The sequence below is a fragment of the Salarias fasciatus genome, chromosome 23 (genome assembly GCF_902148845.1).
Source record: "Salarias fasciatus chromosome 23, fSalaFa1.1, whole genome shotgun sequence".
Lineage (NCBI taxonomy): Eukaryota > Metazoa > Chordata > Actinopteri > Blenniiformes > Blenniidae > Salarias > Salarias fasciatus.
Genome location: NC_043766.1, coordinates 9746951 through 9768670, shown reverse-complemented (window position 1 = coordinate 9768670; position 21720 = coordinate 9746951). Strand labels below are relative to the sequence as shown.

The window sequence follows — 21720 nt, the reverse complement described above, 5'->3', positions numbered from 1 at the left end:
GTTTGTTTTTTAGGGGTATAGTTTAAAATTACACCATCAACCTTGTTTTTCTGTATCATAAATGTGATAGGCATTTTGTAGACATTAACTTTATTTAGGGATAACCTCATAGAGATGCTTGGCTGTATGAACTAAAATAAACTCTTGAGAAAATTCTGTTGCTGTTGTCATAGTGTCATTTATCACTGCATTCAGGTATATCCGAGTGAGTTGCTGGAGAGGATCGAAATTTTTCCGCTTCATGTATCACCGCAGCAAACCTCAATATCGTCTGTTTTGTTCCCTGCATCAAGATTGGAGTGTTGTTTTGATGGGAGCATTGGCCTCACTTAACCCCATGGGGCTTTTGCCTCTGAGTGGAACAGATTGGAGCTTGATTGCTTGTGTGTATTTCTTATTTATCTTTCTCCTGCATTGTAAATGTGTTTCCTTGGTTATGTGTCTTACCTTAGGACTTTCTTCATAAGGTGAGTTTAGTGACAGTTGTCTATTGGATGGGATGATGTTAGAAAACAATATATATTGAATGACCTGATTTTACATAAATTGGATGGGAAATTTGGAAAAGCAGCACTGACTTTTTGTGGTTGTACTAGAGCAGTGGTTCTGAAATGGGGGTGCTTGAAAGTATGCCACGAGATAAGTGAGCTTCTTTTTTTTTTAAATAGCAAGATTACTTTGATAACAGATGAATGTAAGTTCATGTGGGCGGCTGTGGTTCAGTGGGGAGAGTTGTCTTGCAATCGGGAGGTTGTTGGTTCGATTCCTGTCTCCTCCCGTCTGCATGTCGACGTGTCCTTGGGCAAGACACTGAACCCCAAAATGCCCCCAGTGGATGGACTGAGCGCCTTGCATGGCGGCCGCCACCACTGGTGTGTGAATGTGAGTGTGAATGGGTAGATGTGTTAATGCAGTGTAAGCGCTTTGGGGGTCTGCTAATGCAGAGGAAAAGTGCTATGTAAGTGGAGATCGTTTACCATAAACTGAATTTCATATCAATCAGCTCTTCCATTTCATTATTATAATAAGCCCAGAGTTTCCACTGCACCTGACACATTTCACATGTTCAGAATTAAGTTCATGAATCCAGATGGTTCTCTAATATAATCCTGGAAGAGAGCAATTTAAATTGATGATTACTTCTTTGTTTAGAAATTTTTATTTAAAATTGAATCCCTTATTTGTTTGTAGCTATTTTTTAATCCCTTTTTCCAAATAATTCAAAAAAACACTTCTACAAATGAGCAACGTTTTTCACGGTTACAAAATTTAATAAATCGGAAACTGATTCATTAAAAAGTACTGTATTCATGAAAAAATACAACAATAGATATTACCAAAAAATGTTTTTAAATATTAGTCATATTTATTACAATTTATATTAAATTAGCAATTACAATCAAAAAAGAATATTAGTATTGTAATATCAAATCTTACTATTTGCTATCTTTTTTATCATTATAATTTTTTTTATATCAAACTAATATTTTCAAATATTAGACATATCTCTTCATACATGCTTTACCCAGGAAAGAAGTGTTGACAGGAGATACCTGACTGAAACACGACTGAGCCCCACTGTCTGGGGGAGGAAATTGTGTTTTCTGCTTTGTGAACAGGATCAGAAGGCAGCCTGCGCCTCACAGTACCGTAATATTGTGACCAAAGCAACCAGACAGGAGAGAAGCAGGCAGTCTGCTGGACTCACGCCGGAGACGAAAGTACCGTAGTATCTTGAACCAAAGCGCCGCCACATTAAAATACATCCTTACAGTCTCTGGAAAAACGGCGAAAACCGGGATACTTACATTAAGTTATAAACCCCGAGTCGAACAATGCCCGAAAAGGACATTTTCCGTCAAAGGATGGAGGTGTAGTGGTCCTACTGCGTCTGAAAAGCTCTGCAGTAGCGGGAGCTAGTGTTACAAGCTAATGCTAATAGCAGTGCTCACCACGAAAGATTCTCTTTAGGGTTTTCCCCACAGTTTACGCGTTAAAAGCATCCAGTATGTTCGATGAAAGCTGTATTTGTAATGTCTGCTACCGGAATCATTGCTGTATTTTTATTTACGCGAAGGAACGACCCAGGCTATTGATGTATGAGTTAATTCTCCGTCTGAAATATTAAAAAGCATCGCAGATATGCACCCAGCTACTCGTAAAACAATTCACTAAACGTTGGAGGGACACATTGTTTTCTTTATTTCTTTCATTTTGAGATGGTGCACGGATCTGGTTGCAGCATCCTGCAAAACAGTGAGGTTAGAGTCATTGGTTTGTGGGGTGCGTGAAATTCCATAATTTCCTCATGTTGCGTCCTCGACACATTTCATACAGCAACAATAAAAAAACGAGAATATTACTCCGTGCGCTACGATGTGGATGCAATCAGTCTCCAGCGTGACACATTTACACAGCTGACTCGTGGCGTTGTTCACGTTTATTTAAGAACAAAATGTGACTTCAGGCTTCAACACCGTAACACTTACATTTGCGGAAAAGAAAGGATCCGCTTTTTAAAATATAATCCCATAAATGTGCGTTTAAACGCTGGTAAACTGAGGTATAAAGGGGGGCAAACTGGAATGCACATTGCGCTATAATCCTCACTGCAGGTAACGCTTTATTTCGAGTGCATACTCGTAATTACACTGAAATTAGCGTCCAGCGTTATCTTCGACAACAGAATTACACAGTTGAACCGTCTCCAGACCTCACGTCTGCCCGTAGCTCCAGTGGAATCATCCAGCTTCAGCCATTGGACGGAGCTTTATCAGACGGCGCGTGGTGCACTCTCCCGTCTTCCCATTGGCTGAGAGTCACATCAGCTCTCCTCTCGTTTGGCTGGAAACATACAGTGTCTCAAGAAACGCACCGGATAGTAAAATTACAAAGTTAGTTTCATATTCTGCTTTATCCATTCAGGGATTCAGTAATTTAGTTTTTTTTTAAAAACGCCAGCTAACAATGGGTAAACGCGGGGCCAACACACAGACAGGCTGCTACACACTCACTGTCATTCCAAGGGGCAATTTAAAGTCATCAGTAAATCTAAATCCTAAAAGCAGTTCTCAGCCTTTTTCTTGTGTCACCTACATATTTGTGATCATTGTAAACCTATGTGATGCCCACTCCCCACCACCTCACCCGGCACCATTTCTGTAGTATCTGAAATATGGATGAGTTCTCCCTTCTGAGGATAAACTCTTTGGATGTACATGGCGTCTTGGGGTGTTTGGTTTAGGCCACTGTTGCTACTTCAGCTTACATTGTTTAATACAGTCATTTGCCAGCTGTTTATTGCAAAAGATGCATTGAGCTCAAATTTTTTTCATTGCTTTTTTGTAGCCACATTATCGTAACTCTCTTGGTATACATTCTTTTTTTTTGACTGATTCATTAGCCACTTTTTCTCCTACTGTTTACTTTGTGAGCTTACCTTTGAGTATATATCTGACCCTTTGCATATTTTTAAAATGAAAAATTTCCTCTATTGTAAATGGTTAAGCTAAGTTGTAACATAGATTTATTAAATGCTATCTCACCTATTCTTAAAACAACTTATACTCCTTAAAACCTAAAGAACTTTGACTCCTTCAGGAATCCTTGGCATCTTTAATGGGGGTTGGGTCCCCCTGGCTGGGACTCACTGTTTTCTCAAATGAACTCTTAAATTAATCAGAATAGATTGGAGGAAACCAGAATATGGTGCAAAGTAGTCTGAACAGGCATCAGATACAGATTATCTTTAAGTTGAGGAAATGGACATATTGCTGACACATTAAGTCCAGTTCTGTTTGGATAGGGCACAAATGAAGATCCATACTGGGGTCTCTCACTGCCTCCACGATGTCCTGATGAACAGCATCCCGCCAAGCGCTCTATAGTGAACCTTCTTGTGGACATCGGGCTCTATAACTGTTCCATGCAGAATAAATAGTATTTATTTACATGCAATTTTTACTGTCAGGCCCTTCATTGTGTACGTATTTATTCACTGTTCATTTTGTAAATAATAATATTGGCATGTACATTTCAATATCAGCGTTTATTCTCAGTTACATTTTATTGACATTGACATTGAATACTGGAAAGAATTTTCTCTGAGATTAGTAAAGTTTTCTATTGCATTCTGTTTTAGAGATAATTACTTCATCCACCAGCGTGTACGTTTTTCTCTGAAGGACTCACTATGGAAGGACACATGCTTGAGACGTGTTAGATGAAGTCTACCAGTGGGCTTGTTTACCACCATCCACCATCTGCCTCTCTGTGGCTCTTCTGAAATCTCGCGATACTTCAAGTCAGGAGGCGAGTTGCACCCACGAGACTAGCGTTTCGCGCGCTGAGGCTAAGCTCCAGCCACTCCGTTGATTGACAGCGGTTCTACCCAATGGTATTGATTTATAGAGACGAAAACGGCCAATGGCGAAGCGGCATTTTTAGAACAGGCGGGATGTTGAAGTCTTGAAGAATAACTCATTGATCAGTCTCCAACAACGCTTAGAGTTGGTCGTGCCAATCCTGCAAAGAAGTTAATTTGGGGGAAAACGTGCGCGTTATTCCGTTAACGCCAAATCCTTGACTTTGACTTGGACAAGCAAACAGGTAAAATCAGTATTTCCTTTTATTGTAACTTTCAATATTGAACTCAAAATGTTTGAGTGGCTGACTAATATATATAAAAATTTATATAATTTATTAACTTGCTTGGTCGTTTCATTTTCACTCACAGCAGCAGGTCTTTTAGTTTAAGAGAAATGAAGTTCAGAATGAACCAAATGAATGACTCCCAGGAGTAGTTTTCACGCTTTTTGATCCGTTCCTCAGTTTCCTGTACTTCACATGTTAGTGGAGGTCTGTGCAGCAATAAACTGTACCATGGCTTGCCTCTGGGCAATAATAAGGGTGGATAACAAGCTCAAGCAGGGCGCATGATTATTTTTCTACTGTGTATCTGAGGTGAGACAATTTAATCTACAGTACTCGATCAAGCCTCATGTTAAACAGTTTCCAGGCAGAAAAACGAACAATATTAAGCTGAGATTGGTCATTTTTCTGCTTCCTCTACACGGCCCGAAGTGTTTTTGGCTCCATCGTGAAGTGTGAATGGCGCCGGATAAGTTTTCCCTGTTGAGACAGTTGTGCTGGTTGTTTTGCATGTTGTTGATCATGTTTTGTTCACTACTGTTGGCTCATTTCGAGCTAGCAAAGCCGAGTGAACAAGACCTCGGCTGCTAGCGTCTGAGAGGTGGCCTAACAGTCCCGGAGCTCCCCGTTCACCCCTTTTTATGAGCGAAACACGAAATACGCAGGTGAAGGACCACTTTAGTGTGGAATTGCTCGATGTGAAATGACATTTACAGGCGTTTTTTCGGCGTTTTTCATTGTGAGAGAGCGAAGGGCACATTGTTTGCTAGCGCTCCCTCGCGTCCGGATGTGCTTTTAAAAGAACTGGGAGTGGCCTGCCGCTCGGTTTCCCGCACTGTATTTAAATCAGCTTGTTCCCTCCCTTTCTTATACTCTGTTCAAGTGACAGCCCAGTACTGACAGCTGCACAATGCACTGATGGGACTGGAGCTGTGACAGTCACTTTATTCATCAAGGAAGACTTCATCTGCAGCACGACTGATGCTTATTTATATACATTTGTCAAAGAGTAGATTCAATATTTCCTGGTGATTCAAGATACACCTGATAGTTTCATACGGAGGAAGACCTTTGATCTGTATTAGTTTAGTTGGTTTACTTTTTGGAATTCACAAAATTAAAGAGATTTCTGATTTGCCCAATGGAAATATTGTCCGTAATGTCTCAAATTTAGACTGATTGATCCTTTATACTCATTTGTGGCTGGTTTCAAATGCTACAAGAAAATCCTCAAGATTTTCATGGAGGTTATAAAATTCAGTACTTGGGACAGTGGTGGTCTTGAGGTCGGAACTGGGGTTTGCAGGTTTGAATCCCACAGCTGACAGATCACCATTGTGACCACCTGAGCATGACCCACGCCTCCATCAGGCTGTACCTTCACATTTGAGAAATCGGATGAGTCAGTCAAAGAAGAAATTTCCCCAATGGGATTGGAAAAAGTATGGTTAGCTGAGTTCATAGGTGACAAATGTCTTAGTGCAGTTTGTGCACAGGCTTGTTTATCTGTGTAGCTGTGATAATGTGGTTGGGTGAGGTGCAAGCTGAGCAATCAAATAATTAAATGTAACGAAATGCTTATTGAGACAATGTTTAACTGAAAAACACTGTCAGCTTTTTGCTGCAACTGACATGTTTGTATAGATTGTAATGATTAAGAATTAAAAGTCAATTGGCTTGTGTAAAAAGCGTGAATTACACTGTAATTAATATTAAGTGCTTTTTTTTTGTTAATGTATTAGAAAATATGGGAGAAACGTGTAAAGTTCATGTTTAAATGCATGACTTTTAACCTATTGTAAGTTACTTTTAATAATTTTTTAGGGAACTTGTATAAGATGTGCATTGTTGAAGTGTTTGCATTGGCTATGTCCAGTAATGATTTATTTAGAGTTTTTATGGTATGACTGTTGACACAGGGCAGCTGCAATGTGGATTCAAGTGCGCACAATGGATGGGAAGGAAACCCACCGGGTGGATTCTCTGTCCAAACTCACTAAGGTTGATGATCTACGGCTCAAAATAAGTGAGCTCTTCAATGTGGAGCCAGACAGGCAGAGGCTCTTTTACCGTGGAAAACAGGTGAGTTTCTTTCAGAGATGTCTTTGACTGTGTTCATAAGTGTCGTGTCTTAAGAGCTACAGATGTCCAAATAGGTGAGGATGTCGTGTTAATTTTGTCCGGCATGATGTTTCAGTATGGTAATTGTTTAGTTTTCAAGGCTACTTTATCATTTACTCATCAGAAAAATTAAAGGCAAAAGATGTAAAAAAATCAAAAACTTTCTTTTGTTTTTTTTTTCCCTTCTGTCAGATGGAGGATGGCCATACCATCTTTGACTATAATGTTGGCCTAAATGATATAGTGCAGCTGCTTGTTAGGCAGAAGATGCCCCCTGCTGATGTTGTGAAAAGCAAGGACAAAGAAGCAGAGCTGTCCGACTCCGATTCCGGTTGTGGTTCAACTCAGAGCGAGTCTGACAAGTGCTCCACTCACGGCGAAGTGGAGGGCCAGACCGCTGGCACCTCCGCTCAGGCAAATGACACCGTTGCCCAGATGAACACTCCAGAGCTTATTGATCCTGGCTTTGGATTTTTCAAGGTATGCTGTTAAAAACTGAGTTTTGAGTGTAAAGTCAATGTTGTGATGTTACTATTTAGGTGGAAAACGGGCCCCATGTTGCAGTGCCACACCTGTGTTTACACTAGTTTGGAATTGGCACTGCTATAAGCTTTAAATAGTCTTCTTGGGGTTGACCCATTCACACATCCATCTATGTTAAAAAAAAAAAAAAAAAAATGGTTGTGGCATGCCAAACTTTTATTTTACTTTTCGGTTGTGAATCGTCAACTAACAGATACAGGCTCGAATACCTAGTACCTAATACCGAATACCTACCGAGTTCAATTTTCCCGACATTTAATCTAGGACTAAATGAACAAACAGCAGGCAAACAGAAAAAGTAATTGTCTGTGTTGATGGTTTTATGTTATTCTTCATCCAAACGGCTATACTGTCTAACTTGGGGGGCAACACATGCCACTGTTGGGCCCGAGCTTTAATTTCATGGACTTTTAGACACATTTAAGTCAATCCTGTGGAGATGCTTTGTATTGTTGACTTATAGTTTAGTCAGTTAAAGAAAAAAGATGTTGTGATTTGAGTGAGCCATTTTCATACTTGTGTGCCTCAGTTATTCCTTCGCTATTTACATTACTGAGGTTGTATTTAACTTATTAAGAAATTACTGTTGTGTTCTTTAACGCAACTTCTACAGCTACCTGAGCTATTAATCAGCACCAACTTTAAAGTTCGTAGTGTGTTTGTCTTGACTGAAGCTACTTTTTTATGATTACACAATTTACTATTTTTGGAAGTGTCAATTCACGTGCCAGTTGCCCACGAGTAGAAAACTTTTGCAGACTTTGTGTGGATGACTTTGGTGTCTAAATTTCATTAAATGTTTTGTCTTCAGTGACTTTTTTTTTCTTTTTCAGTCACTTCATTAATTTCCTAACCTATCTTTGATTAATCATAACATGTTTTGTGTCTAAAGATCAACGAGCTTGTCGACGCAAGAGACCTGAACATGGGAGCGTGGTTCGAAGCCCAGATAGTAAATGTGACCAAGACTGCCAAGATGCCAAAAGAAGAGGCTGCTGAAGCAGAGCCAGATGAAGATGAGATACTTTACCATGTTAAATATGAAGAGTAAGACTATTTCATTGCTTTGAAGTCCTAAGTCAGCTTATTTGACAAAACTTCCTGAGTATTTTTTTGTTTGGTACTTACTATTTTGTTGTGTCCATTACGCTTGCAGTGCAATGGTTCAATACATTCCTGCTTTTAGGTATTTTTCAAATGTAGCCTGGTAGAATACCAGTGGATGGAAAAAAAATGAAGTTTGCCCTAAATCATATGGTTTTGTTCGCTATGTTCACCAATAGAAGATGTTAACTTGCTTCTTTTATGAAAACGACTGACCTGCAATGACTGAATGACTGTTCAACCGTGAACATTTATTGACACTACTGCATTAACAAGCAATCCTTCACTCGCTTGTGTCAAGACACAACAAACATTTGTCGGTTGAAGCCCTGTCACATGTTGGGTGCAACCTTATTGTAGCAGGTCAAGCATAATTACTTGAAAGGAACCTTTAAAATCTGTATTTTCAATTGTTGAACATCATAATTTGCTCCTGTTGCGGCCTTATGCTATTTGCATGGAATGAGCGTGTCATGCTGTATTAAGCATAGAAAGAGAACATCATTGCATGAGATGTTTGCAGTTGAAATACCAGTTTCCCCAAATATCTCTGACTTTACCCTCTTATGGAAGTCATTTTGTCCTTGCAGTGGTATTGAAAACGCCTATCTTTTTAATTCAGCTGAAGAGTCTTACTTGGGGGCAAAAAAGAGAGCTTTTGTGCTTTGTGATGAATCTCTCAAGTGCCACTGTGCAAGAGGCACCTAGACCTTTCTGTAGTTTGTCCCTGATGTGTGTAACTTCTTGTCACAGCTACCCAGAAAATGGAGTAATTCAGCTGCTGGCTAAGGATGTTCGTCCTCGGGCCCGTACAGTTTACCAGTGCATCAGCTGGAAGCAGGATGGTTGTCATGGTGAACTACAACCCAGACGATCCCAAAGAACGCGGCTACTGGTATGACGCTGAGATCCAGAGGAAGAGGGAGACGCGTACTCTGCGCGAGATCTACGCCAAGATTATTCTTGGGTAAGTACTCATATGAGGTGAAACTGGACTGTGTTCTTAAAGATCACAAGTTATACCAAAGTATATTTTTGGATGTTACAGGTGGTTGCTGCAATAGTGTCACCTGAGAAATTTCAAGTTCTTCTGTCCTTTAATCTTAGAATTGAAGACAGGTCGTTGCAAATTCACTTCACTGTATTTGTAATGAGTGATTTATCTCAGTTATTCCTTATAGATGCTGTATTGTCTTGTCAATGTAGGAAAATGTTGAGCTTAATTTTCATTTTGCAGATCAGTGACTGGTCGCTTTTTCTTTTGCAGTGATGCTGGTGACTCTCTTAATGACTGTCGGATCATGTTTCTGACCGAAATCTACAAAATTGAAGAGCCAGGTTCACTGAGCGATGGGCCAGCTGGATCTGAGAGTCCATTAAAAAGTACATTTTTTTTCTCTCCCCTTAAAATTTAAAGTTGCAAACCATAGTTGTTGACAGTTGTCGCTCATTTGATCATCAGGGTCTAGATTCAGTACATATTTTAGCAGACCTACCCTCCTCTGATTAACTTGTCATATAACAACTTTTCTGCTCTCTTTAGGATCGAATGGACCTGAGTGCAAACATTGCAAAGATGATCCCGACAAAAACTGTCGCTGGTGCAACTGCAAAGTTTGCGGCATCAAGCAGGACCCGGATAAGCAGCTGCTGTGTGACGAATGTGACATGGCCTACCACACGTACTGCCTGGATCCTCCGCTCACCTCCATCCCTGAAGATGAGGACTGGTCAGTGGATTTTATGTGTAATGAAGCTGCTTGCCATTTAACTGAAGATTATTAGATCGAATGTTTGTATTACTGAGAAGTAATGGGAGTAATTCTCTCGTAAAGAGTCGGCCTCCAATTTTGTGTCATTTTTTTTGTCATTGACCTGTTTTCTTGAAGAGTTTTGCCTCTCTGTGTGATGGTGTTAACTATGTTAAATGTCATGCTGTCTCAGGTACTGCCCGGCTGTCGTAATGACACCAGTGAGGTTGTACGAGCAGGAGAGAAGCCTGAAGGAGAGCAAAAAGAAAGCTAAGATGGCATCAGCCAGCTCCTCCAGTCAGAGGGACTGGGGTAAAGTGAGTGTATTTTAAAGTTTATTTACATATGCTTAGAAATAAGCACACTGCTCACACATTCAATGTCCCTGTGGAAAACTCTTAGCATCAATTTGTCAACACCACAATTTTCAAATGCAAGTTATTCATTTGTGGGTTTTTGTGTGCATATTTTTTTTTTCTTGTTTTTTTAGGGGATGGCCTGCGTTTGGTCGTACGAAGCAGTGCACGATCGTCCCTTCCAACCACTACGGCCCGATTCCTGGCATCCCAGTTGGTTCCCTGTGGAAGTTCAGAGTGCAGGTCTGTTCTCTTATGTTATTAGTCACATGTTGATGATTAAATAAAAAATGCTGCTTTCAAACTTAACTTGACGCTTCTGTAAGAGTGCATCCATCCAGCTTGGCTTTGTCCAGTACGCTCACTGGGATCTGGTTAAGTGCCAGGTGGACTTGTGTGCCAGTCTGTCACAAAGAAAAGATATCATTACAGACTCGCATAAACACTCAAGACCCCCATCAATTTTAAATTTGGACTGTGATGAAACATGTAAGATCAACTAAATCAAACATTCATGCATGAGAAGAACATGCGTAGTCCACACAAGAACAACTGGGTACATGCTTGCTTGAGGAGAGTGATAACCATATCACCGCTGCCCTCACAAACTGTATTTATTTTCAGTAACCCCAACTGTTTTGATCTTGTAGGTTAGTGAATCTGGTGTCACAGGCCTCATGTGGCTGGCATTCATGGCAGGAGCAATGATGGTGCTTACTCGCTGGTCCTGGCTGGAGGTTATGAGGATGACGTGGTATGCTGTTTTCCCTTTCATTTAATCCCACTGACAACAAATCAGATTTTTTTTTTTTTTTAATAAAGATGTGTCAGTGACAGACTGATGTTCTTCCTCCATGTTTCTTATCAATGTGTTGTTACATGCTAACACAAAACCGTATTTAGGCTGTCCCTGATGGCATGCTTTATGAAGCTTTTTGTAATTTATGTTTGTAAATGTCTCCCGCTGTAGGACGATGGTAATGAGTTCACTTACACTGGTTCTGGAGGGCGAGATCTGTCTGGAAACAAGAGGACGGCTGAGCAGTCATGTGACCAGACACTCACCCACATGAACCGGTATGACCCTGAAGGACACGGCACGTGGCCGCTTTTTAAAATTTGCTTTGTTTTCACACATGTAATTTGTGTTACTGATTTCCGTTTTGGTTGATATTCTGCGATCCACTAGGGCCCTGGCTCTGAACTGCAATGTCCCCGTGAATGACAAACACGGAGCCGAGGCCAAAACTGGAAGCAGGGCAAACCCGTTAGAGTTGTCCGCAACTGCAAAGGCCGCAAGCACAGTAAATACTGCCCTGAGGAAGGAAACCGTTACGATGGGATCTACAAGGTATGAAAGACCGTGATGTTTTTTTTTTTTTTTTACTCTTTTTGTAATTTCAGTTGTTTTGGCTGTACTGTGTGATATATTTATCAAGTGACAAGATAAACACTGTAGATTGCTTCTAGCTCCTGTACACAATTACTTCTGAACCAACTAAATAACAGCTAATTGCTTGTAACCTTTTATTCTTTAAAGTTGACCTTTAAGTTTTCCCTATTTCTTTGCCACAGGTGTTAAGTATTGGCCCGACAAGGGAAAGTCTGGCTTCCTGGTGTGGAGGTATCTCCTGAAGCGTGACGATGAGGAGCCAGCGCCATGGACCAGAGATGGCAAAGAGCGAATAAAGAAGCTTGGGCTGACCATTCAGGTAGGACAGATTTGATACTGGTGGCGTTTGTCAGGGTCATTAACAATCCCCTTGATATAAATATCACATCGGATGGTCTATAGTGCCTCCTACTCCTGTGTGAGTCTGTGACCTTATCATATTGGCAGTTAAAGCCGTTGTGCTACAAACAAGTCTAAAATATTTCCCTGAGTCCTGATCATTCTATTGATGAGACCACTCTGTTTATTTTCTTGATTTTGTGACTGTAACTAAGAACATTGGTGAAACCTGCCCTGAGCATGTTACATGTTGAATGTTGCTGTGACATATGAAAACACTGTAAAATAGACTCTCCCGCTGTTGACCTTATTCGTTGGTAAGGTGTTGTAATCAGACTGTATGTGCAGTATCCCGCTGGATACCAGAAAGAAAGGAGAAACAAGAATGATGGGAAGAGGAAGAAGAGCACACTAGCAAGGCAAAGAGCAAGAGAAAATCTCAGGCCAGTGGTACGTTTGCATGTCTCTCTTGGGTTTGCATGCGTCACTAATCACATGCATACATCACATGCAGTGGTTTGCTCTCGAAGAACTGTACATCAGATTTAGGTGCAGTTGATGGATTTTTGCTTTCTTGGAGCAACTGCACTTAAAGACTTTTTTTTTTACTGCTCCATGAATTCTGAATAAATAACATGTTTCTTGATTTGTCCCAGATTCCCCAAAATCTTCTCCAAACAAAACTCCTAAGAAGATCAAGGTGGAGGTGTACAAACTCTCTCCGGAGCAGAAAGCCCTGATCAAGAATGACACGGCAAACAAGAAGCTGTGGGACGAAGCCCGCGAGTCGCTCTCACTTGGACCGGTGAGCATGGTTTTCCATTTGACCAAATCACTCATTGAGCTTTAACTCCAGTGACTGATTCCACAGGATTCCTATTACGGTTACTTTGCCGTTACTTTTGTTTCTACATAAACAATGTTGTAGTGTTGAATAATTGCCCCACATTCTGTTCTCTACAAACAAATGCATCAAATTGGATGATTTAGTTTAATAAATATGCCAAATGATTTTATCTTTTGGGAAAAATACAAAACATGTTAGCAATGGTGTGATCCAGTAACATAAAAAAAACCCCTGAGCTTTAATGATGCTTTATCCATTTATATTATGTCTTAAAATAGAAAATGTGAATTATTACAATAAGAATTAAGGGACTTTATTCTCTTTTGAAAACTATATTGAAGCAGCTGTCTCCAAATGTACATCTGTTAATGAAAGTCAAAAGAGCTCACAAAGTAGTGAAATGATGAAATGAGAAGGTGTTTTTTTTTTTTTTTAAGCAATGAGTTACTTGGTGCAAAGGGAATGCTAGAATAAATTTTCTTTCTTCTTTTCAGAAATTCCTGAGCAAAGTTGAAGAGGTTTTCCTTTGCATTTGCTGCCAAGAAGTGGTTTATCAGCCCATCACCACAGAGTGCCAACACAATGTCTGCAGGGTAAGAAGCTCCTGATGTCCCACACTTGGCATTCAGTGGTACATCTATCTGACAGATTTGATGATGGCTATGAAAGAAGTGAATACTTGGGGATTGAAATATGTAAAGTTATTGACTCTGCCTGTAACCGTATCTGGTGTAGTGAAGAATTTTATCCAAACTTGACTATTTTTAACTGGCTTAATGAAAATAAGAGTAAGCTACTTGATGTGAAAAGGATTGAATTTGATGTCCGTTTCCCTCTTTGCTTCAGGAGTGCCTTCAGCGGTCCTTCAAAGCGGAGGTGTACACCTGCCCTGCCTGTCGACACGACCTGGGAAAGAACTACTCCATGTCTGTCAACAAAGCTCTCCAAGACATTTTAAGCCAGTTTTTCCCAGGGTACAGCAATGGGCGATGATCATTGGTTCTGCCGACTTTGGCCCTTGAGCAAACAGGAAGTAAACTGTAAGGGGTGTTTTTCAATCGAGGCAATAAAGAATCAGTTTGTCTTAATATATTTTTGTGATTATAAAACTACAATATTTGTGGATTTCAATGCTGCCACCCTCACCTGGAAACTGTCGGGAGGGTTAGGTTCAAGATTAATTCAAAGTTTCTTAATAACATTTCCGGTACTCCATTATTACCCCGAGTCTTGATTTTCCTCTCCTTGTTCTAGCTGTTCCATTAACTAATGCTAATGCTATCCTTATTCTAAAATCAGCCACTTTTAAACCCATGTTCAGCTCTTATTAACAAACTGTTATGTCAAATATGGCTTAGCTGTTTTCCCCTGAACTTTTGGAGATGTGTTTGTATTAGAATTTGGACCTCAAATGCTTTGGCTTTGTTTCTTTTTGCGTTTTGGTGTAACTTTTAAAACATTGCTTTTTTTATCGATCATTTTTTCCTTGTCCCGGTGTGATGAGACAGTCGAGGTTGCACTAATGTGGCAAGTGAAGAAAGGTGTTTGGTGCTGGGAAGTCTCAAAAAAGTGTCTTGTTGGAGATCAGTGTCATCAGACTGTGGACTTTGTACCTTAATTCACGATTATTATTATTTTTTAATATTTTATACTTTTTAATGTACAACAACTTTCTGAAAGTTGTTTTAAAAGTTGCCGTTCTTTACAACTACCGTTGGAAGCTGAGCAAGTGAACAGATTTCAAGTGGAATATCATTTTGTGGTAGTTTGGATTCCCTTTCTTCTGAAAAGACCAAAGAAAGGTCAGTGTTTAACCATCTTAAAAGTATAATGTAGTAATGTCCATCTATCTAGTTTTCTAGATGTCCCTCACATTCAAACTTTGAGTCTAGAAAATTGATTTGTATTTTTCTTTAATCGTTAACTACTTACTGTAAACTTTTACTGTTGTATTTTCTTTTATAATCACTGCCATTTGTATGGGAGGGGGGGTTTAAGTTGGTTGCATGTCTCCAGTGGTTTGCTTTGTTATACCTGAAGTCAATTTCTTGCATCAAACTTAATGGCTACTTCTGAAATCTGATGTAATTCAACCAGATACATGTATTTGCTACTTCAGCCATTGCCTTTATGATAAATGATTTTACTGTTCAATTCTGAAAGAAATAAACTTGATGGAGATGCAAATATTTGCGTAGAATGGAAATGTATATTTTCTGGAATTGTAAAATGCCTGGTCCATATTAGTTTTGATATGTATTTCTAGAATTGCTTGCACACATTTAGTGCAAAAAATGTGTTAATACGTTTTCTGTCATTCAATAAACAATATGAACTCAACTTTTGTTTTCCTTCTGCAACAAGAGGTACAGTATTCTTATTTCTTCAACTTGAGGTAAATGCTTCCGAAATTTAATTTGGACATTAATTTCAGTACGATGAAGAACAGATTGTACCCTTTGAAGTTGTGGCTAGAATGGCCAATCGACCAGTAAACCTGCGCCGATGCATCTGTGCAGAGATTCCTTTGATGCGTTTCCCTGCAAAGAGTAAATGTTTTCTGTTTCTACAGACGATAAAACACAGCAGCCTTTTCGCAAACCCGGTAGTGTGTACGTGCGTGCCGTGCACGTCGATAAACTGTCTCAGGTCGATGCTTGCAGTGAGCTCTCCGTGTCATTAGATCATTTCGATGTCAATCATCCAGCGAACCAATCATATCGCCGGACTTTTGCACCGACGTCGTGGCCATGACGTCATTAGACCAATCGCAGCGCGAGCTTCGCGAGAGATCTCCAGCAGAAGAAAATCGTTCCAGGGAATTTTTGCGAAACGAAAGCCGATCGACTCAGTAGAATAGAGAGAAGACGGTACCTTTCTGCAGGAGGTAAAATGTCTCTTCGTTGTTTTTGCTGGATTTATTTGCCATGGGCGCTTTCCCGTTGAACGGATCAGTGTGTCGATCTGTCGTCTCGGTGTTTTGTTGTTTTTTTTTCTGAATGCAGATATGGAAGTAGCTAACGAGGCTAACCAAGGTTAGCTGGCAATACATTAACACCGAGGTGTAGATTTTGGTAACTGTACATCGTGGTTTGCGTGCATGGACAACTTTAGGAGGTCGCGGTCATTCGCATGAGTTTGGGATTATACTCGCGCCGAGAGGCTTCAGCCGCGGTGTTTTGTTCGTTGCCATCTGGGACACAATGCGTTAGTTAGCGTTAGTTGTGCGGAGCTGTCGTCGCCTTTGGCTGCCGCAAGTAGTAACAGCCTCTGTCCGAGAAGCGTGCTTCTTACTCTCACAAAGATGTGAGCCAAGTAGCAGGCTTCGGGTGATTTAAAGACCCAAAAGATGATTTGCATGTTGCGAGGACGGCTGCCTGCCATCGTGTTTGACTGTTTCGGGTTGAGTTAAAAGATCTGTGTAGGCCAGTTTTTGTTGTGGTTGGACAGCTGGGGGGTCATATGGCCCTCCAGCCACTGATCAAATACGGCCCTCTAAATGTTGCAGTACGAAGCCAATAAGCATGTTCTTTTTCGTGGTAGTGAGTTTTTTTCCCAATCATAAAATGATATCAAAAGTCCATCTAATTTCTTCGTTTGTATCTGTTTGCTGCATGTCATGAAAGCTTCCACAGTGGCTTATCAGGATGGGATACGGTCAATAGCGTCGTTGGTTGATGTAATCAGATCTTCACCGTGGGTTCCTGAATGGTATCTTTTAGTACTTGATTAAATTACTTTGTACATTGTATTCACGGTGTGCCCTAACATTGTTGCCACCAATGCATACATTATGGTGCAGACCCATATAATGCAGAGGTGTATTTGAACTACAAGCTACTTTTAGTTTCTTTCAGCATATTACGGTATAATATTTGTTCATATCCAAATTATGGTTAGCCATTGCCAATGTAGATGGGTTTACAGGCAAGTTTTTGCAGTGTAGACTGTTCCCTTTAAATGTGGGTCTCTTGTGCCCGGTGTGTGATATGTTAAACACAGTATTTAGCATGTTTTCTCAGTTGGAAGAAAGTCAATGAGAAGTTTTTTTGTTTTGGTGTTATCTATGAGAGTACACCCAACTGTCATCTGTGCGCAAGTTAGTGAAATTATTTTTGTAAAACACATTTCTTAATGTAACTTGTTTGAATGGAGTTCAGAGTAAAGTCAATCTAGAAGTTAATAAATACTTGAACCTCAGTTGATGTCCAAACCAACTATGGCAGTTGGAAAGACATGTGACTTAAGTGACTTCAGAAGTATCTTCGGAATCAGTAATTGTTGCTTGAGTATACTGGAAACTGCTACTCTACTGGGATTTTAATGTATAACCAGAGTCAGTGAGTGGCTGTTTTCCAGATGAACGTGCCTTGTTGAAGTTAAAGAATGGCCAGACTGGATCAAAATGGCAGAAGCGACTTGATTAGTCATTTATTTAAACAACACAGTGTGGAGAACATAATTTTTGAGCACACGACATGTCAAACCTTAAGGCCTATAATATACAACAACAGATCACCACACTGGCTGCCACTCCTGTCAACTCAGAAAAGGAGTCAGAGACCCTATTAATGCAGGAATGTTTTAAGTAAGAAAGACAAATTTTCATTTTGATTTGGATGTTTGTTTGCATGACAGTGATGTTCTGATTCAGCGACAATTAAGCTTTTTGGAGAAACACTTTAGTGTGTCTCTCCATAAGAGGCAGCTGTGGCTTGGTTGGTGGATTGAGTAGTCTCTCAGTCTGGAGGTTGTGGGTTTGAAACCCTCTTTGTCCACATGTCTAAGTGTCCTTGAGCAAGACACTCAAACCCCAAACTCCTCCAAATGGATGGACCGAGTGCCTTGCATGGCAGCTGCCTCCAATTTGAGTTTTTCTCATTTGGGTGAATGTGATTGACAGTATAAGGTGTTCTGGGGACTGCTCAAACTGTGGAAAAGCACTTTGTAAGTGAAATCTGTTTAGCATGAGCAATGAAACCACAACTTTCCTGAAATGCTGGGTTCTGCACAGTATATCCACTATAACAATGGAGGAATTCAGTGTGCAACTTGTGCTGTTTTCTTTTGAATTGAACAGTGCTTCTTTAATAAAATATAAATTTATGACACCATCATCCAGTTCACATGCAGAAACCCATTTTTTTTTAAAACTTATCAGATACAGAATGGGACTATACAATGTGGATATAGTGCTAAATGCTGCTTGAATGTTTATATTGTAATTTTCTGTGTGTGGTGTGTGGGGGGGGTAATTGCATTAAAAGAAATGGAGAACAACCAGTTGATATGCAAAATTATAGCATTTTCTCCATTTGCGTATGCCAATCATATAAAACATTAATGCCTCAAAGAAAAACTTCTCTGGAATGAAAATGCAAAAGCCATTTTCTGCTAAAAATGTGAAAATTGTTGCTTGTTGCTGTTTGTGTGTTTTACACCTTGGTCTCCTTAGTATCCATTGACCATGTTTATACACACAGCCTACCTGAATACTGTTGTGAACAAGTACATCCATTTATAGATACACTGTATCAATCTTGTGATGACTACTTGCAGCAGGAGAGTGTACCGTGTCACAAAAACTCAAATAATCTCAAACTTGTTTCTTGAAGAAGACCTTGAATTCACTGTGCTCCATTTGTTTCCACAGTCATCAGATCTGAAACCAGTGAAACTTTTAGAATGGCATTGTTTTTGAGATTTCATTTCTGAAAAGTTTTGCATTCAGGCAAGCAGTGTTTTGAAAGCATCTGCCGTACACATAGAAGTGGGAGACATGTTACTCTATGCACAAAAGATCCAGATGATTGTCTACTAAGTGTACACTTTATCAGACAAGTGCTGGTAAATTTAAAAGAATACTCCGAAGATTTTGGACCCACGCCCTATCCCTATCATTTACAAAGTGAGATAAGCTCCTAAATACCTTTTTTGTGTCTGCGTCCTGTGGCTGTCTCCCAGCTGTTAGCATCGTAGTTAGCTTAGCTCAACTGCGGGAGGTGAAGAGGAGACAGAGCCGGACTGACGAAAGTGGACAAAATACTCCTTCCAGTAGTCCAAGGGATGGCGTATTAGCACGTGAAGTAAATCCCAATGGTTATAAAACATTTGAAAAGACGTGGCGGTGTTATGGATTAACTGGTTCCCGTGTTAACGAATGATGGCAGAGGTTTGTGTAAACACATGCTGATAACCGCAGTTGTTAAGGTAAGACTCACAAAAGACTTTAAACGTATACACTCAATGTAATTGTCGATAACCGTTTGCCTGAACGGCAACAAGTTTCAGTCATCTATTGGTCACAAGTTAACACGGGCACCAGTTAATTCGAAACATCGGCATGCAGAGCAGAGCACACACCGAGACGTGCTGCTCGTTGCGGCGGTGCTCCGGCCAGGGGAGCAGCCGCTCCTTCAGCAGCGTATCATGGAGATGTTGGGACATTATTTGAGCAGATGTCAGCAGATAGAAACTCTCTGCTCGGCGCTGAGGACTGCTGCTGCAGAGCTAAAGACCGGAAAGTTCCTCGTGAGACTTTGTGCGCATGTCACAGGATGCTGTATAATCCGCTTCACACAGGGTCCTTGTAAACAGGGATTCATCGTGGATCGCTTTGTATGCCGTACATGAATACACTCGCGTTTAATACGATTGTTTGCAATCGGATTGAAAAAACACCATGTAAACTGGGCCATTGTTTCAGAAAAGCTGTTTTCTTGATTACATAAAGAGTGGACCTTTTTGAAGACATTGCACTCAAGAAGCAGTTTTTGTTTTGACTTGAATTTGGTGCGTTGTGAATTTAAGAGAGACGACAATACAATGGAAAGGTTCAAACTTATTTAAACTGTCCATTCAGTATATAGTGAGTGTGTGTATTTGAAGTGTGTTACCACATACACTACCGGTTAAGAGTTTGGACACACCTTCCCATTCAATGTTTGTTCTTTCTTTACTTCACTGTTTACATTGTAGATTTGTGCTGAAGGTATCAGAAGCATGAATGAATACGATTGGAATTATGATATAAATGAAAAAGGGTGAAATAACTCAAATGGTGTTTTGTATTCAAGATTCCTCGAATAGCCACCCTTTGTTTTGTGGACAGCACAGATAACCCGTGGCTTTCTCTGAGTGAGCGTCCTGAGCTGGTCACCTGTAGCGGTTTTCACTCCACAGGTCTGCCTTGTCAGGTTTCATTTGTGGAATTTCTTGCCTTCTTAATGGGGTTGGGACCATCAGCTGTGTTGTATAGATGTCAGGCTGGTAGAATTTATATTACGCTAAAAACCAATCTGTATAGTAGATAGAAGAAAAAATAGTCCTTAATCACTTTAAGAACTGACAGTCAGTCAGTCTGGAAAAGAGAAAAAAACTTTCAGTGTGTGCTCAGGTGCAATCACAAAAACCAAAACTGGCTCACTTGAGGACCGCCTTAGCAGAGGAAGACCAGGACTCAGCTCTGCTGCTGAGGATAACTTTATTCGAGTCACCAGCATCAGAATTCACATGTTGACAGCACCTCAGATAAATGCCACGCAGTTATAGCAGCAGACGCATCTCCTCATCAACTTTAAAAAAGGAGACTGAATCAGACCTTTATGGTCAAATAGCTGTGAGGAAACCTCTACTAAAGAAAAGCAACAAGTGGAAGAGATTTGTTTGGGTAAAGAAACACAAGGAATGGCTGTTAGACCAGTGGAAATCTGTACTTTGGTCTGATGACTCCAAATTTGAAATCTATGGTTCTATTTACCGTGTCTTTGTGCAGTGCAGAAAAGTAGAACGGATAGTTTCTACATGCATGGTTCCCACCCTGAAGCATGGAGGAGTTGTGTGTGGTGTGTGTGTGCGCATCAGTGTGTGTGTGTGTGGGTGTGTGTGTGTGTGTGTGTGTGTGTGTGTGTGTGTGTGTGTGTGTGTGTGTGTGTGTGTGTGTGTGTGCGCGCATCAGTGTGTCTGTGTGTGTGGGGCTTTGCTGGTGACACTGTTGGGTTTTTATTCAAAACTGAATGCACACTGAACCAGTTCGGCTACCACAGCATCCCACAGCAACATGACACCCCAGCCAGCTTGCTTTTAGTTAGACCATCAATGAGTTTTGGTTACTTGGGTGTTTTTATGCGGAGTTGGTTTATTCCGACTCAAGCAATTCTGGATTGTATTCATGAGCTTCATGTTTTCATCGGAAAACGGAGAATTAAATTCTCTTTAACGCCTGGCATCGCAAAGTGTTCTGATTGGACAGGGGGTGGACGCGACGTAGTGATGTCTACCTGAAGTAAACAAAGCATGTTCCTGGCGATTTTTCTCCCTTTCTTTCTCGATTACATTAAAATGTCCACATTGTTATGTACTCGTCCATCTGCTTTTCATTATATCAGTTTCTTCTAAGGCTCCTGTTAAATAAATCGTCTATGTACGTGGGCCGCCATCTTGGAATATTATGTCATCACGATGGACAACCATGCGCGGAATGACCGGAATAAAGTCAGGCCTAATTTAATAAAATACCACTCCCGAAGGAGAGTAAACCAGCCAGTTTATTTGAATTTAAACTTATTTCCAAACAAAGTGTTAAGGTGTTTACATGGTCTCTTTAGAGCGGAATTA

At 40.4% G+C, this 21720-nt stretch overlaps 1 protein-coding gene across 1 annotated transcript; it reads left to right on the top strand.

Annotated features, from left to right (window-relative positions):
• Nucleotides 1-4490: 4490 nt before the first annotated feature.
• uhrf1 (ubiquitin-like with PHD and ring finger domains 1) lies at nucleotides 4491-15425 on the top strand. Its single transcript, XM_030084014.1, is given in 24 exon segments — nucleotides 4491-4608; nucleotides 6570-6732; nucleotides 6964-7251; nucleotides 8207-8361; nucleotides 9172-9258; nucleotides 9260-9385; nucleotides 9686-9801; nucleotides 9962-10148; nucleotides 10363-10370; nucleotides 10373-10416; nucleotides 10418-10486; nucleotides 10660-10674; nucleotides 10676-10768; nucleotides 11176-11188; nucleotides 11191-11279; nucleotides 11496-11602; nucleotides 11715-11764; nucleotides 11767-11888; nucleotides 12109-12237; nucleotides 12606-12647; nucleotides 12650-12707; nucleotides 12914-13062; nucleotides 13599-13697; nucleotides 13951-15425. Coding segments are annotated over 23 exon segments (2346 nt in total). The 5' UTR covers nucleotides 4491-4608; nucleotides 6570-6579; the 3' UTR covers nucleotides 14098-15425.
• The last annotated feature ends 6295 nt before the right edge of the window (nucleotides 15426-21720 follow it).